Here is an 18281-nt window from a genome sequence, read left to right as displayed (position 1 = left end):
GGTTCTAGAGGAAGAGGAGTCAGGAAGCGGAGCAGATGAGTAGGGCAGAAAGATAAGGAGAAAAGTGGTATCTGTGGCTTCTACTGTCCTCACTTGTCAAATAAAATTACACAAGATGGCTTCTGAACTTAAGCAAGATGGGTAGATAGATGCTACACATGTTGACAATCACTTAACTAGCCTAGGCATTACACTCCTATTTCGAAGACCTGCGTGGTCTAGAAGACCTGCACCGATTACTGTTTTTGGTTCTCTATGCCTTAAATATGGAGTCTGTTCTGGTGTGGCTATGGTCTGAAGAAGTGGGTCTGTCCCATGAAAGCTCATCACCTAATAAATTATTTTGTTAGTCTTTAAATGCTACTTGACTGCTTTTTTGTTTCAGCTTCCCTTGAGAGTTCAATTTCTTTGTAAGTATTTGTGAGTCAGTAGCTTTCTAATCTCATGTCTCAAAAGTCCCTTCCTTTAGAACCGTTCTGTTATAAACAGTCTCAGTTTGTGCCTTTGTCTGCCCATCCGTTGCAGAAAGATGTAATGAGTGCAGTCTGGCCCCTGGGAAAGAAATGTATTATACAGAGGGCTCCAAGGAAGGTTTCTTAGTGGCTAGGAAGCCAGTCCTGATACAGGAAGCATCATGGAAGCAGCACATGAGAATAGACACGAGAAGTAGTTGAGAGATGTTCAAAAACACTTGTCCATCATCTTTCAACAGAGTTCTGGAAAATTACAGGAACAGCCCAGTCTGGTATGGTGTTCCCAAGTGCCTCTCACAATTGCCACTTTAGAAAGGGATCTTTACTGAGCAGAGCAAAGTGCGCCCTTCTCAAGCAAATGAATGCATTTATTCCTCCCACAGGCAAGCAACCCAAAGGCTTCTGCATGTCAGTGCTCTGCAGTTAACTTACACAATTGAGTGGTCCAGTCTTCCAAAGAAAATAATTCATTTCAACTTCTATGTATGATAGGATGCTATAAAAAATCTGTCTTCTGGCATTGTGGAACGTTCATACTAAGCATAGACATTAAGCAGTGTCGTTGTAGCATATCAGTCCCAGGGTACTGGAGACACAAGATGGGTGAGGTAGTATCTTTTCTTGGACTCTTGTCTTTCTCACTAACAGCTGGCCCAATAAAATATACTCTTACCCACCATTATGTACTGTGGCATTCACTGTTTTCTTACCATAATGAAATTGTGCAGTAAAGTGTCCAGTTTTTCAATTAAAAACAGACAAAAAGGACATACTGTAATACTACAAATGCTTTATTTACATACAATTTCTTGAAAAGCTCATTTAAAATAAATTACAGCACAAAAGAATAATCAGAGATGGGACACAGCCCCTTACTTACTATAGTTTCTCGCTCTGCTGAAACTAAGTTTTGTGGCAAAAAATAAAAATCTAAAGCTTCTCTGTAACTAAGCAGCTGTTTGACTCTGATAAAATGCACATCATCTAGATTCTGCCCTTGAGTTTTGAGCCTGCAAGTTATTGTATGTGAGCAGAACTCTGCATCCAACCAGAACCCTGAAGTAAATAGTTCTCTCTATGGAAGGTTCTGGCCCAAGAATAACAGCAGGCAGAATCACGGCTGTGAAACTGACTAGTAGAATTAGAAAATTACGTGTGCAGAAGAGGAAGCAGAAAACCTATGAAATACAGAATGAGGGTAATACTGCTCTAACAATTGCAACGAGATGAACACAGATGGTATGTTAAATTCTGAGATGTAGGTTTCATAACACAGCAGTGTGTGATCACTGAATTTAATCTGCAGTCTGTTCATTTGAGATTCCAAAAAGTAACATCATAGATTCTATGGCTGAGACTTGCACTAGACCATCAATATGAGTGGGAGACTTAGTGGACAGAAACAAATTTTGGGTGAAGTGAAATGAGAAGAGTTTGTATAATCTGGATTTGCCTGTATTAATGTCTTGTGTTGAATATGTTTTGGTTTTAGTTTGAAGACTGGACACTGTACAAATATGCTCCTTTCCCAGCTAACTGCTCCAATCCTTCTTTCATTGAAGCCAGTGGAAGCTTTGCCATTTATGGTGTGGGAGCAGGACTAGAACCCTTTTAGCCCCACGGTCTGGAACAGTCCTGCTTGTAATCCTGCTCTAATTGTAGGCCTAGCCCAGTTCCAAAGTTAGAGCTGTTCAACATGGGCAGGAGGTGTTTGCACCTAAAAGACATAAGATCTGAGAGAACAGAAGTAGCAATCCGTTGCGGCTGCTTGTGTACATTCCTTTGCTACAACACGGCATCACTGTGCTGCATACGAACACGCTTCTATTGCAGTCAAACCTGAGTGTTCATTGATTTAGGGTTCTGTGTTATAACTTCTCTTTTATCCAAACAGTTTCTCCTTGTCATGACATGGGGGCATCTATTCCAGTTTGTCAAGAACCAGAACAACTCTGTGTTGAGGAGAGGAGAGTTTACAGTATTGTGGAGAGCTTCTGTTGGCTTATATTATATCATAAGAACATAAGAACGGCCATACTGGGTCAGACCAAAGGTCCATCCAGCCCAGTAGCCTGTCTGCCAACAGCGGCCAGTGCCAGGTGCTCCAGAGGGGGTGGACCAAAGACAATGATCAAGCAATTTGTCACCTGCCATACATCTCCAGCCTCTGACAATCAGAGGCCAGGGGCACCATTCCTACCCTTGGCTAATAGCCTTTTATGGACTTAACCTCCATGAATTTATCTAGCTCTTTCTTAAATTCTGTTACAGTCCCAGCCTTCAGAGTCTCCTCTGGCAAGGAGTTCCACAGGTTAACTATGCGCTGAGTGAAGAAGAACTTTCTTTTATTAGTTTTAAACCTGCTACCCATTACTTTCATTTGGTGTCCTCTAGTTCTTGTGTTATGCGCACAAGTAAATAACTTCTCCTTATTCACCCTCTCCACACCTGTCAGAATTTTATATCCTCTATCATGTCCCCCCTCAGCCTCCTCTTTTCTAAACTGAAAAGTCCCAATCTTTTTAGCTTCTCTTCATACGGGACCTATTCCAAGCCCCTAATCATTTTAGTTGCCCTTTTCTGAACCTCTTCCAGTGCCAGGATATCTTTTTCTAGGTGAGCAGACCACTGCTGTACACAGTATTCAAGATGTGGGCGTACCATAGATTTATATAGGGGCAGTAAGATACTCCTTGTCTTATTTTCTATCCCTTTTTTAATAATACCTAACATCCTATTTGCCTTTTTGACTGGCTCTGCACATTGCAGCTATGTCTACACTAGCACACTATGTCGAAGTAGCCTATTTCAAAGTAAGAACATGAAATAGGCTACTTCGATGTGTATTGTCTACACGTCCTCTAGGGCTGGTGCCGTCAACATTCAATGTCAAAGTAGTGATGGAAAACGTCAAAAGGAGCTGCCCCGGAAGGAAATGTGGAGCGTACACACACACTAGTGCTCCCTGTCGAAATAAGGGGCCAGCAAAGTCCCAAGCCACTCCTTTAAAGGGCCCCTCCCAGACACACTCGGCCTGTACAGCACAAGATCCACAGAGCCGACAACTGGTTGCAGACTCTGTGCGTGCAGCATGGACCCCCAGCTGCAGCAGCAGCAGCAGCAGCAGCAGCAGCAGCCAGAAGCCCTGGGCTAAGGGCTGCTGCACGCAGTGACCATAGAGCCCCACAGGTGCTGGTCAGAGCATCTCTCAACCCCTCAGCTGATGGCCGCCATGGAGGACCCCACTATTTCGAAGTAGCGGGACGCGGATCATCCACACACGCCCTACTTTGATGTTGAACGTCGAAGTAGGGCGCTATTCTCATCTTCGGATGGGAATAGCAATTTCGATGTCTTGCCGCCTAACATCGATTTCAACATCGAAATAGCACACGGCGCATGTAGACGCGACACGTGCTATTTCGAGGTTGTGCCGGCTACTTCGAAGTAGCCAGGTCGCGTAGACGCACCCTGTGTGGATGTTTTCAAGGAACTATCCACGATAACTCCAAGATCTCTTTCCTGATTCATTATAGCTAAATTAGTCCCCATCATATTGTAAGTATATAGTTGGGGTTATTTTTTCCAATGTACATTACCTTACACTTATCCACATTACATTTCATTTGTATCACTACTTCTGAGTCTGCCCAGAAAGCAAATTCATTTATGACACTCCATGATAGGAAAAGAAAACAAATGACTGAGATAACATGACAAGTACTTCACAGGCAGACCATAAAAATGCTTCCTAAACAAACAAGATCATATTTTGATTTCATGTCAATTAAATACAGAAGCTTTCTGAGATCCTGATTATTTTTTAACTGGGATTTGCAGCAGCACTGAATGTGATACGTTTACCACATATTTAGCAATAGAATGCGCTACTAGTAACCTGGAGCAGTAATTAGCATTGCCGCAAAAGGGAATTTTTCTTAATTTGCATATCTAAAAAATTACTGTTTGCATTACTGGGAGGTATAAGGACCTCCTGGAATCTTGATGCAATGGAACCAGACCAGCCATTGAACTTTGATATGGATTATAGCGATTAGGCACAACTGGTAGTGTTTACTTCGCAGCCTCTCTAGGTTGGAACAGAAGTGGCGTGCCAAAGTTGAAGGGCACCAGCAAACTTTGTATCTGTCCTCACAAACATCAAGGGGTGCTGCAGGACAGAACTGAGGTGAATCAGGAGTGGCGGGGAACTAGGTTTGGAACAAGAGAGAAAAGTCAGGATTTTGGTGCATCAGTAGAATAGGAAATGGAAAAGGCTGCCGTAGAACCTGCCCTCTATACAGCTGGCAATAGGAGGGTTCTCAGCCTGTTGCTTTCAGACACATTGCCACCACAAATGCCAAACAAACACCAACTGAAAAATCCATCCACTTCTAAATATCATTTCACCAAAAGAACCTGCACAGAACAAAACCGTAACACTTTCCACTTGGAGTAACAATGTGGTGGTTCTTGCAGTAAGGTGCCTCTGTGATCAAACTGTCTCAGCAGTCTTCATTTTAGAAACATTTAAAGAGCTCTGAGAAAGAAAAAATAGTGCAAACCAAATCTAAGAATTAAAGTGAGAATCAATAAATGTCTGGGAAGCACAGATAGTTTGCAATGGGTTAACCTTATTCCATTTTCATTCAGAGTAACTGTATCATTCTTCTCCCCATTTTGTTTTTCACAGCTATGGGGAGGGTTGATTTGTAGGGAAGAAGGAGAAAACAGTAAAGTTACAAAAAATAAAGGCATTTTTCCAAAATTCTTCCACATCCTAAACTGGGAATTTTGAAAGATCCGTTCCGATATTTTTGGATTTCTTATAGTTCTCTTGGGATGTTTTTCCCCATGAACAGAATGAATCAAATGAAATTCTGCAAAGAACATGTATTTCTCCAAATGGCCACAGCTGGACTGAAGACCAAAGACAACTTGACTGTTGATAGGACAAGTTTCCCCTGCATTGCTTCAATGGAAGGAAATAAGAGCTCACACGTTATTTTAATCCCATCATCTTGCTATGGCAAAAATGTACATGTGAGCAGGGACGACACAGTTGCAGCATCCGACATCTCTAATTCAGGCGTGGTCTGCTTTTGAAACGTATGCAGGGAAGAAGCTATAGGAAGGAAAACAAGACAACATATTACTACAACATGGGACTTAAAATTGTTAAGGCAGCTGATGACATCAAAAAGTGTGAAGGTAAAACCATATATAAATACATCAGTAGCACCTGTTGGTAGCAGCAGAATGTTCTCCCTGTAATGGCTTTAAAAGGATCTAAAAGAGATGAAAATAGCACTCTTATTTAGCCACAAAACTGCTACACAATGGATAGCAACTGTACCAACAACCCTGACTGGAAAAACCTCCCCTAGGCCGAGAACAAAGTCCTACCTCCAAGGCCCATTCAGTCCTTGTCTGTCTACTAAGGCTGCCAATGAGGAAGCCAGTCAGTACTAACTATGACTATGACAGTAGCTGTTTTTACTATGACCAATTATCCACTAGGAACTAGCCTGAGACCTACCCACTCATTTCACACAGGTCATGCAATAGCCATGTAAAAAAACCCTTTTCAAAACCTGCAGTGGGTCAGAAAGCTGCTGGAAAGCACTTACCTGACCTGTATGTTCCCTTTAGTGAGAAAACCTCAGTCGTCTAATGGGACAGCTTCCTTCTCTTCTGCATGCTTCAGCTTCTCCTTTTCAGGTCTAGAAAAGGAAGCAAAAACAGCCATCAGACTCCACCTGCCCAGCAGCTCCAGGTACTGAGTCACAATGAGGAAACAAGCACAGCTCCTAGAAATCAGTTTGCCATGGAAAAACCTGAAATTTGGGTTTTTACATTTTGTGGGGAAAATATTAACTAAAATGTAGTGAAAATGTAGTGAAAGTATCAGTGTTACTTATTCAGTAAGTGACAGTAAAAGGGCCACAGCCCAGAGTGTTTCATTTCACGTACAAAAAATATGGATTTCTATGGGTTTTTATTTAGAGAACGCTGGATGGGGGTACCAGGAAAATTAGGATCCCTGGCAATAACACTGCAATGTAGGAAGTGCACACAGGACTTGTTGGTGCTGAGGAGGAAGAGAGGATCTATCATTTGGCTTTTGATTGCCCCTGACCCCTTCTCCAGAGATATCCCCGCACAGGTGTGGCTAAGTCAGCTGTCAGCACAGCAGCCCTCTTGCCGTCTCCTAGACCTATTCACACCCTGCTAAACACAGCCTGTGTTTGACTGGCAAATACAATGCCAGTCATAGCATTACCCGATCCCCACAAAGATTCTGAGGGGTGAATAGCAGGGATGGAGTCAACACCTCTGGTGATCCAGAGCAGCACCGATCTCTACAGATTCCCCAGATCTGTTCCCGACACATCTGCCCAGGTGCGCCACCTGCCTAGCCAGCCAGGGCACGCCCCACGTACAGTAACTCAGTACCCTACGTCTCCAAGGAGGTAATCGTGTTACTCCATTTCAGCAAAAACAACAAGGAGTCCAGTAGCACTTTAAAGACGAGCAAATATCTTTTAAGTGCCACCATACTCCTTGTCTATTACACTAGAAGACATGATATCCTGTGGGTTCCTTTATTTGCATGGCAAGTTCCTTAAATAGCTGTTTACATGTGTTTAGGCTACAGCAGAGTGGCATGTCCTGGAAATTACACAGTAGCTCAATCACAGCTGGTTAAACATGTTTCAATCACTGTCTTATTGTTACCATCTATATCTTTTGGACAATGGCTCTATTGTGATGAAGTCTTTTATGCCACTGCCCATAACACTTCTGTTGTGCATTCAGCCTCCATGCCGGTCCCCCTGCAAACGGCTCACTAACCCCCAACACATCTCCCAGCTGCAAAGTATCTGCACAGTCCTGAGCCAAGTAAAGACTGTAGCCCACCAGCTCCTTCTTACAGTGTTCTGATATTGACTCTGCCCTCCAAGCTGTAGCTGTTCAGTGTATAAGTGGTTGTCAATCTCTCTTGTTCCCTCCTAGCAAAGGAGCTAGTTGAACTAATTCAGAGCTGTAGCTACACTTGATTAGAAAGTAATGACTGTTCGTGTTTCTTGGTTTAGCAAACAGAAGCTCGCCTTCTTCCTAATCACACAGAACATATCCCCGGTACCAGACACTACTCCATGGTGCTGTGCTTATCCTTAGAAGAGGTAGATTAAGCTTCCCCCACATCCCTCCAGCACAGCTGGCTTCTACTCTGACTTCCTGGGCCCCCCAAGGATTAAGAAGAGAGGTTCACTCACTCTGTGAGCTCGCTAGTGTGACTGCCAGCCTGTGGCTAGCTATTGGCAGGCAGTGGTAGATTTTACACGATCAGCTCTCGGCTGCTGCGGCATGCTAGCCACTGGCCAGACCTCACCCCTCTTCCCCCGACATATTTTGAGGTTTCCCAGAAGCCCCTGTGCTTACAGTTCCACGTTCACCATCTCAGCGCTCTTCTCTTGCCGTCTGTTCTGATAGTGTCGGCAGACAACTACCACTATCACCAACAGAATCATCAGAGCGCAGGCAGAGCCTATGGCCAGGAGCAGGATGTGGATTTCTGAGAAATGCACTGCACAGAAGAGAAACAGGTGAATTAGAGGGTGGGTTGGTGGGAGGGGAACTTAAGAGAGGCCTGAGAGCCAGGAACTCCCAACGTCAGACCTTCTTCACCTCCATTTCTTATTGCCCTCATTTGTTTCCCCGCACAGCCCCTTTGCAATTCCTTTTCTTTCATGCATTCCCCCGAAGTGGTAAGAGATCATCCATTCTGCTACTTCCCTGTGCCAGCTAACTTCACATCGACCTCAGAAGTGCCCCAGGCCACCTACCTTGCTGCACGACCCAGAGCTGGATTTCACCAATCATGCCATCCACATCTGGCGGGTTCTTCACTTGGCAAGTGAATGTCCCATTGTCGTTGGCATTCAAGTTCCAGACCACGATGGAAGCATCATTCCGGCCAATGTTCCCATCCCAAGTAACTCGTTCTTTAAAGCGCCCACTGGTTGGGGGATAGGGCTCCTCATAGTAGTAGAACACCTGGATGGTCAGAGCGGAAGCATTGTCATTACTGTGCAGTGTGTGACTGCAACCAGCTGTATGGAGGAGATACCTGTCTGTCTAGAATTTGTGCTCCACCTCATTCTGCAAATGCTCAAAGTATTGATAAAACAGGCAGGTCAGAGATACTGGTATCTCCACGTCAGCCCGAAGGCAAGAGGTGCAGCATGGGTGTACAGGAGCGATAGACAAGCACAGGGACATGGGACTGATAGGGCACATCCCCCTCAAATTCTCACTCTCCTGTGGATGTCTCCCTCACACTGGCTGCAGGTGTCCTGGACCATCTTGTGACCTCACCCCTTCACCTCTGAAAGCAGCTGCAACTTCACATCCACCGGGGCCCATAGGGAACCAGGAGGGCCCAGGGTAGCGCTGGATGGAGCAGAGACCTGGCTGGAGCAGGCAGAAGTCATGCTTTACCAGCTGACCCATCATGATGGAGCTCTCCTGAGGCACACAGGATTCAGACTGGCCCCTCCTTACACCAGCGCTGACGCGGCGTTACTTGCATTGACCATGCTTCAGGTTTAGCATGGCCCTTGCTGACCTGCTTTCTCTCCCAGGGTGAGGGAAGTCACAAGCCAGAGTTGCGACTGCAGCAGACACACCAACCTAGTTTCAACTGTGAGGCAAGCAGGCTCAGCTGCACTTGGACCCTAGCATTTAACCATACAAGCCAAAACTCACTAACTACGCTTCCGCTAACCAGGCTCCACGGCCAGCAAAGAACAGACCTGATTAGTCAACTGAGTCTTTGAACTAACCTACTCTGGGCTTTTCTTTCCTTTTCTTTTTTTTTTTTTTTTCCTTTTCCCAGAGAGAACCCTTTTATCCAAAAAAAAAAAAAAAAAGAAAGAATGAAAGAAAACAGAAAAAAAAAGTGTTCAAACAGCCAAGCAGGGTAATTTGAACTAAGAGGGAGAGAGAGAGAGAACAAAGCACAGCTATTATCGGCTCATGCGAAGGCTCCTTTTGCAGTGCTGTGGCTGTTTCACAATGCTGTAGCTGTGTGAATGCAATTTTCCAGCATCACTTATTTACACATTAGAACACAGAAAAAAATCCTGCAGTGTAGCCATAGCCTTTTAAACAGTTAATATCGTGCCCTCGCTATCATGTGGGCCCCACCCACACTCACACCCTCTATTGTTACTTATACTTCCACTGCAGCAAGTTCTCTGCAGCCCAAGAGGCTTTGGTGAGCAACACTGTGTCATGCAACTGGAGCATACAGGTTCCACTTACTGACTCAGCAGCGTTCATTCCCTGGGGCCGGAAGTTCCATGTCACCGTCAGACGCTTACCAACCGGGCTGAAGCTGGAAAAGGTGCATTTTAGGCGTACATTGGTCCCGTTCACAGCCTCCACTTCCTTGGAAGTGTGAACCTCCACCGCGGCCACAGGCCAGAGAGCTGCAGAGAAAAAAGGATGGGCATTTTTTAAAGCTACCACCCAGAAGAAAGCATGACATTAAAGTGCCGGAGGAAACCTTTAGAGCGCTCTGGCAGGGTCAGCGAACACCTGCCGGTGTGCAACTCATTAGCGTGCCCTAAAAGCCCACCTGTGTGACCTGCACTACCCTACTGTGTAGGAGAGCCCCGAGACGCAAGTAACCATTTCCAGGGTTTTAAATAAACACCAGTTTAACTCTTTGTGTGTCAGGAGAGTTTTATCAAAGTTCATGAGTTAAAAGCAAAATCAGAAGCCCTACCCACTCAGTCTGGGCTGGTTCCTGGGCTATCAGCTCCGGTTAATAAATTACTCCAAGAATCAAAAAGGATTGACTTAACTGACGATAATCATCTTGCATGTATAGAATCTGCAGGATCCCAAAGTGCTAAACAGACTTAATCAGCTGATAAACACTGCACAAGGAGAGCTCCAGGGTGGAGTTCTTCACTCTGTCCTGGGCCATATGTCACTATGCTGAATATGGGATGCCTGGTAAAATTACTCCTATTCAAATGAAACAAAAAAGCAGTCCAGTAGCGCTTTAAAGACTAACGAAATAATTTATTAGGGGATGAGCTTTCGTGGGACAGACCCACTGCTTCAGATCACAGCCTTACCAGCTCATCCCCTAATAAATTATTTCGTTAGTCTTTAAAGCGCTACTGGACTGCTTTTTTGTTTTGATAGAATACAGACTAACCGGGCTATCTCTCTGTTCCTCTCTAGTTCAACAGCAATCAAAGTCCTATGCAGAACAAAGGTTCAAATTAACCTCAGGTTGACTAAGCTCCCTCCCCCGCCCCATTATAAAGACTCCAACTATGCAGGATTTCTTTTTATTTACCTTCTTATGTTTAGGGCTTTAGGGTTCACATGGGGAAGGGCGACACACCCCCAGCCCCCATACGCACTGGGAGAGGCAACACACACACACACACACACACACACACACACACACATCTCTCTCTCACACCAGGGGCTGGACTGCTGACCAACGTGACCCTCCCGTCCAGTGCTCACCACCCTTCATGTCTGGCTGGGATCACAGACAGACCCACCTCTCCTGGTACCTGGCATAGTTTCTCCCCAAGGCAACTCACAGGTGGGGGCACAGAGGGTCACTGAGGAGATACCTGAGCCATTAGCAATAATCTTTGAAAAGTCACAAAGAACAGGAGATTCCAAAAGACTGGAAAAGGGCAAATCTAGTGTCCATCTATACAAAGGCAAGTAAGAACAACCTAGGGAATTAACTTAACTTCTGTATCCAAACTTAACTTCTGTATCCAAAAAGAAGATATAGCAAATAATTAAGAAATCATTTCACAAACATCTAAGATACTAAGGTGATAAGTTAACAGCCCACGTGGATTTGTGAAAAACAAATGATGTCAAATCAGTCTGATAGCTTCCCTTGATAGGATAACAAGCCCGCTAGACAAGGTATACCTAGACTTCAGTGAAGTATTTGATACCATCCCATTTGACCTTCTTATTAACAAGCTAGGGAAATCCAACCTAGATGGAACTAGGGGGTGGGTGCCTAACTGGTTGGATAACCAGTCCCAGAGAGTAGCTATCAATGGTTCAGTCATGCTGGAAGAGCATAACAAATGGGGTTCCACAGGGATTATTTCTGGTTGTGATTCGGTTCAATATCTTCACCGATGATTTAGATAATGACACAGAGGGCGCACTTATACAGTTTGAAGACAATATCAAACTGGGAGGAATTGCTAGTGCTTTGTAGAATAGGATTAAAACTCAAACAACCTGAACAAACTGGAGAAATGGTCTGAGGTAAACAGGCTGAAATTCAAGAAGGACAAACATGAAGTACTCCATTTAAGAAAGAATAATCAATTTACACATACAAAATGGGAGGCAACTAGGAAGGAGTACTGCAGACAGGTGTCTAGGAGTCATAGTGAATCACAAGCTAAATATGAGTCAACAGTGTGACACAGTTGCAAATAAAGCAAACATGATTGTGGGATGAATTAACAGGAGTGCTGGGAGCAAGACACACAAAGTCAGTCCTCCCTGTACTCTGCACTGATTAGGCCTCAACTGGAGTATTGCCTCTAACTCTGGACATCACATTTCAGGAAAGATGTAAGGAAAGAGGTGGAGAAAGTGGAGAAATTCCAGAGAAAAGCAACAGAAACAATTACGGGCTTAGAAAGCATGACCTATGAGGCAAGACTGAAAAAGCCTGGCTTTTTGTAGTCTGGAAAAGAGAAGACAGAGAGGGGGCATGATAACAGCTTTCAAGTACCTAAAAAGGTGCTGTAAGAAGGAGGGAGAGAAAACATTATCCTTAACCTCTGAGGGCAGGAGAAGAAGCTTAAAATGGGTTTAAATTGCAGCAAGGGAGGTTTAACTCGGACATTAGGAAAAACTTCCTAATTGCTAGTGGGAGTTAATCACTGGAATAAATTGCCTAGGGAGGTTGTGGAATCTCCATCAGTGGAGATATTAAGAGCAGGTTAGACAATGTTCCTGGTGTGAGGACTTCATGACTTCTTGAACGCGTTTCCAGTTCTAGGATTCTATGAAAAAGCAGAAAATATGGAATAATTTGCCCAATTTTGAAAAGTCGGGCACCTGACGAAAGACTTAAATTCAGGGCTTTTCCTTTTAAAATGGGATATCTAATCACTCTACAGTCTATGGCTACATCTACACTACAGCCATGTTGACAGAAGTCACTGTTGGACACTATCTTCTGACAAAATTTCTTTCAACAGATTGCGGTCACACACAAAAGCAGAGGGCTCTGTCAATCCGCTCGGTCAACAGCAAGCCACCAGACTGCCCAGCCACTCTCTCGACTGAATGGCCAACTGGAAGCACAGCAGACAGTTCTGCCCAGTGACCAGGAAGGTCCATACAGGGTCCCCCATAGCGTCCACATGGCTTTTTTGTTGACAGATTCTGTCACAAAAGGTGCTGTGCTGCATGGGGGAGAGGCAGAAGGCCGTTGACAGAAGTACCAAATTGTGTCAACCTTATGTCAACAGCACACAATTTTAGAGCGGACGCTCTGCAAGTTTTGGCAACAAAACTCTCTAGTGTAGACGTAGCTTATGGGAATGGAGAAGAGCTTGATCTGGACGTGGCCTTTGGTCCCCAGTGCGTAGTGCTGAAGAAGTTGAGCTGCTGTAGTTGAGAGCACTGCAAATGGTCCTTTTGTCCTATTTCTAGACGACAACCTAAAGCCGGCGGCACTTGTGTGTGTGTGTGTGTAGCATCTGTTCGCAGAGCAGCAACACGCAGCACTGCAAGTCCACAAGAGACATTTCAGAAGAATTCTTCCACTGCCCTAGTTACTGCCTCTCCAGGGACTGCTGCACTACAGTGCCAGAGAACCCCTCCTATCACAACAACAAGTGCCTACACTACAACAGCTGTGCCACAGTAATATCTGTGTTACAGATGCAGCCTGGGCGTCCTGGGCACATTCCAGCTGGATGATGGCATTCAGCTTCTCTCAATTCCCCATGCCATTCCAGTCGGAGATGCTATTCCCCTTCTGCTCTTGTGCAGCACTGCTCAGTGCTGTTAAGCAGCTGCAAGGTCCTACCCCGCACAAGGAGGGTGAACTCACTTCTTTACGCTGTTTGTATTATTACAGGAAGCATTTTGTGCGCTGCAGGATGAATGACGCACCATGCAAGGTGTCCCCGCTTGGGAGTGGGTGTCTGTATCTCATTCAGGATGAAAGACAACCTTGATCGGTAACAGAGAGAAAGCCGTGCTAGTCTATATACTACCAAAACAAAAAAGCAGACAAGTAGCAGAAAGTCAACCTTGATAAGGGGATCTCGGAGAAACAGCCACGGTTCACCTAATCATCCCTGCTGCAGCTTATGAAAACAGACTAACGCTAACAGGGCTACCAGGAAAGAGAGAGAGGGAGTAAGAGGTAAGACAGAAAGGTTAGCTCGTGTGGAGGCTTGTCAGCTCTGGCATCGTCATTCTGCTGTTGCTCACACTCCTGTGACTGCAAGGGCACAGGCCAAGTCTACACCGCCTCTACTACAATCCCACAGCTACAGTACTACAGCTGTGCCGCTGTAGCGACGTTCTAGGAGGCACCTCCTGCAGTGGCAGAAGGGCTTATCATCATTGTAGTGCGTCTACCTTTCCAAGCAGCTGCAGCTTCTACTAGCCTAAGAACATCAAAATGGCCGTATTGAATCCAACCAACGGTCCATTTATCCTAGTGCCCAGTGTTCCAACACCAGCCGGTGTCAGCTACTTCAAGGGAGAAAAGGGGAACTGTTGAATGATCCATCCTCTATTGTCCAATCCCAGCTTCCGGCAGTGAGCAGTTTTTGGACTGTTGGGTCCCTGACCGTCTTGGCTAAGAGCCATCAGTAGACCTATTCTCCATGAACTACTCTCTTACTCTCCATCACAACATCCCTCAGCAAGGAATTCCACAGGCTGACTTTGCATGTTGTGAAGGAGCACTTCCATATGTTTCTTTTCAACCTGCTGCTTATTAATTCAATTGCATGACCCCTAGTTCTTGTGCGATGTGATGGGGTAAAGAACACTTTCCTATCCACTTTCTCTGCACCATTCATGACCTAGGCACACTTACACCAGGGTTAGTTCTGCATAGCACAGTGCTCAAATATGTGATTTTTTTCCACCATCTGGTGCACTGTAGCTATGCTGACTTAATCTTTAAGCCTAGACCAGATCGAGGCCATTACATCTAATTGACACCAGTGTGAGATCAAAATCTAAATCGAGTTAGTTGCTAGATTCAAGCAAAAAGGGTTAAGCTATGTCAATAAAGGTGTAAAGGGAGATTTCGTTTGCTCCAGGCTAACCCAAGCAAGCTAACTCAACTGAAAAAGCAAAAGTCATCTTTTGGGCCCATGGAGACAGGGCTGGTCATTTTGACACCTTCCACACCCTGCAGTACCTTACCTAACACACATACACCTTTCACAGACCCCTCCCCTAAAGGCACTCTCCTAACACTAGCAGGGCATCACCAATGAATCCAGTCAGGAAACTCTGAGCTGAGGTTGATATCCATCTCCCTCCCTGCAACTTATCCCATCACTCTTGGGCATGCAGCATGCAGGAAAAATGTGAGAGAAGGGTGGGGCCAGTTTGCACAGGAATAGCCTGAGCATTGAGCATTGGCCTGCTAAACCCAGGGTTGTGAGCTCAATCTTTGTAGGGGCCATTTAGGGGTCTGGGGCAAATAGATTTAAAAAAATGTGTCAAGGATGGTGCTTGGTCCAGGCAGGAGACCGGACTCAATGACCCCCCAAGGTCCCTTCCAGCTCTATCAGATGTGTTGTTACTTCCCTCTTAATTCACTGCACAAGGAAAGCACAAAATACAAACCCAGAGCAAGCAGCAATCAATGCTGCCAGCCCTTAAAGTGTTGCTGTAAGGCTCAAGCCAAGCATTTTGTCCCAGCAAGGCCCAACAGCTGGACTCGGGTTACTGGAAGCCGAGATTTTTCAGGCACTGACAAAAGGAAAGTTTTCAGGAAGAAGCTCGACAAACACAATCCCTTCTGGCCCACTACCAGGCAGCAGAAAAAAGCAGCCCATGTGCTGCGACACTGGGTGTGCAGAACTGTGGGGAGGGTTGATTTTACTTTCCATACACTTATAAACTCACTTATAGGCATCGGGCAGGACAGTGGTGTGTGAGGAGGGACGCAGAGACTTTTCCCCATGCCTCAAAGTTGGCAGCATGGGAAACAACGCCCAGAGATGGGTGAAAACTCCAAGAGGGCTTTGGTCTCACTGGAGGGAAAAGGGGTGTTACTCAGCCTCAATGCCCAGACAGTACAGCACAGGGAGTTTCGCACACCAGCTACTTTTGCCTTCCCTCGCTGAAAAAGCCCACCTAGCCTCCAGTCACACCGAGGATGCCTCCCACAGCAGGCTAAGTTCACCTCTTCCCAGACTATGTCCCAGCTGAGGTACGGGTTGAACATGGTTTTAATGCTAAGCAATGAGGCCCCCTGTGCTTTATCTGCTTTATTTCTTACTTCTGCCCAGTACAGTAGCAACATGGAGGCTACCTGAAATCCAAAACCCTGGAATCTGTGCGCTCTGCATCCTTCCTACTCAGGCACTTTCCGCAACCCCCTGCAGTCTGACAGCCACGTTTCTGGGAGCCTCCTTCAAATGAGGGAACACCCTGAACTGCCTCCCCACCCCATGATTTTGCACTTGAAAAATTTCTTTTAGGGGAAGCTTGGCTTTTAGGGCAATGTGAAAAGCGCCCCTGGGAGAACACACACACACACACACACACACACACACACACACACACACACACACACACACACACACACACACACACACACACACACACCCCCTTCGTGCAAACGGGGCTTGCAGCATGCACACTTCTCACACAGAATCACAGGGCTGGAAGGGACCTCAGCAGGTCATCTAGTCCAGCCCCCTGCTTCAAGCAGCATCAACCCCCACTAAGTCATCCCAGCCAGGACCTTATCCAGCCGGGACTTAAAAACCTCAAGGGATGGAGAATCCACCACCTCTCTAGGCAACACATTCCAATGCTTCACCACCCGCCTGGTGAAGTAGTTTTTCCTAATATCTAACCTACACCTCTCCCTCTTCAACTTCAGACCATTGCTCCTTGTTCTGCCATCTGACACCACTGAGAACAGTTTCTCACCCTCCTCTTTAGAGCTCCCCTTCAGGAAGTTGAAGGCTGCTATTAAATCACCTCTAAGTCTTCTCTTCTGTAAACTAAACGAGGCCAAATCCCTCAGCCTCTCCTCATAGGTCTTGTGCTCCAGCCCCTGAAGCATTTTTGTTGCCCTCCACTGGACCTGCTCCAGCAAATCCACATCCTTTTCCTACTGGGGGGCCCAAAACTGGACACAATATTCCAGATGTGGCCTCACCAGTGCCGAATAAAGAGGAATAGCTACTTCCCTAGATCTGCTCGCAATACTCCTCCTAATGCACCCCAGTATGCTGTTAGCCTTCTTGGCTACAAGGGCGCACTGTTCACTCATATCCAGCCTTTCATCCACCATAACCCCTTGTTCCCTTTCCATCGTGCTGCTGCTGAGCCAGTCGGTCCCCAGCCTGTAACAATGCCTGGGCTTCTCCCGCCCCAGGTGCAGGACTGCAGAGGTCTGCGTGCAGCGGTGCAGGAAGGAGGCGCCAGAAGCCACGTAAGCCCCGCGCTGCGGCTGCGGACCAGCTTCTCATCCCCCGCAAGCCAGAACCGCAAAGGGAGCGGGGCCCGGATCTCCCGGGGAAGCACGCGGCGGGAGCCGCGCGGGTCAAAGAGTAAAGTCCCCCGGCCCGGGCGAGAGGGGGCGAAGCGCAGGGGCCGCCGGAGCCGGTCCTTACCGAGCAGCTGCAGCCCCAGGACGAGCGCGGCCCGCAGCCGGCGGGGCCCAGGCGCAGGGGGAGGCAGGTCCATGGCCCAGCGCCTGAGCAGGGCGAGGAGCACGTCGCGGGGGCGCCCTGCGGCCGAGCCCGGCTCTCCCGGGCAGGCGCCCCCGCCGCAGGACTGCAGGTGGGGCCCGCCCCAGGTGGCTCAGCCGTTCCGTGTGCAGGGCGCGATCACCCCGCCCGCTTCCCTCCTCCCGCGGGGCCCAGCCCGCCCCTTCCCGGCGGAGCCGTCCTAGGCTGGCCCGGATCGTTCCCTGCAGCGCCGAGCGCGGCCTTGGCCAAGCGGCGCCGCTGCATCCCGGGCAGCAGGACGCGCCCCAGCAGAGGGAGGCGGGGACGTGTGGCCACACACCAGGCCCAGGTGGAGCTGAGTTCATTCCCTTGGGAAGGCGCAGGGGAGCCTCAGCCCAGGGGGCCCCAGAGTTGCCCCTTTGCCCACCCGCTGGCCCAGCCCAGGGCTAGTGTGGACAGGCTCCGCCGGCCTTCCTGGCGAGCACACACCACAAGGCACAGGACAAGATCCGTCCCCACCGCCGCCCCTGCCAACCTGGCAAAGCCTGACCCGGGCCGGGGGCTGCGGGGGGTTGTATCCTGGCAAAGGAAAGCGCTGTTCTGTGGCCAGCTCAGCACCGGTCCCAGAGCACACGGCACCGTCCATCCGGCAAGCGGAAAGCTCAGTCACCGCTGGCACAGCTGAAGGGACCATGAGCCTGACCTCCCCTCTTGCCCCCAGTGGGCCCCTTCAGCTCAGAGTCGGGCACGTGGCCCGGGCAGGCAGCAGGAGGGAAGGCTTGTCCTGCTGGCCCCTGCCATGTAAACTCACTCCCCAAAAGACCATGGCTAG

The 18281-nt window shown here is 47.4% G+C and overlaps 1 protein-coding gene across 1 annotated transcript; it reads right to left on the bottom strand.

Moving 5' to 3' along the window:
* Positions 1-1251: 1251 nt before the first annotated feature.
* MPZL2 (myelin protein zero like 2) lies at positions 1252-17578 on the bottom strand. Its single transcript, XM_074976885.1, has 6 exons — positions 17393-17578; positions 9804-9970; positions 8324-8534; positions 7920-8064; positions 6104-6196; positions 1252-5598 (listed from the first exon to the last, which is right to left on the bottom strand). Exons 1-5 carry the CDS (start codon positions 17463-17465, stop codon positions 6136-6138), a joined length of 657 nt encoding a protein of 218 aa, XP_074832986.1. The 5' UTR covers positions 17466-17578; the 3' UTR covers positions 1252-5598; positions 6104-6135.
* Between the last annotated feature and the right edge of the window lie 703 nt (positions 17579-18281).

The sequence above is a fragment of the Carettochelys insculpta genome, chromosome 25 (assembly GCF_033958435.1).
Source record: "Carettochelys insculpta isolate YL-2023 chromosome 25, ASM3395843v1, whole genome shotgun sequence".
NCBI classification, from domain to species: domain Eukaryota; kingdom Metazoa; phylum Chordata; order Testudines; family Carettochelyidae; genus Carettochelys; species Carettochelys insculpta.
This window is presented reverse-complemented; position numbering and strand designations above follow the sequence as displayed.

Excerpts from the sequence above, each read along its gene's own strand:
- MPZL2 (XM_074976885.1), bottom strand. The coding sequence starts at position 17,465 with ATGGACCTGCCTCCCCCTGCGCCTGGGCCCCGCCGGCTGCGGGCCGCG. Across the intron at positions 8,535-9,803 it reads GAATGAACGCTGCTGAGTCA|GTGTTCTACTACTATGAGGA; the intron begins GTAAGTGGAACC and ends CTGACCATCCAG. Across the intron at positions 8,065-8,323 it reads GCTCTGGGTCGTGCAGCAAG|TGCATTTCTCAGAAATCCAC; the intron begins GTAGGTGGCCTG and ends TCTTCTGTGCAG.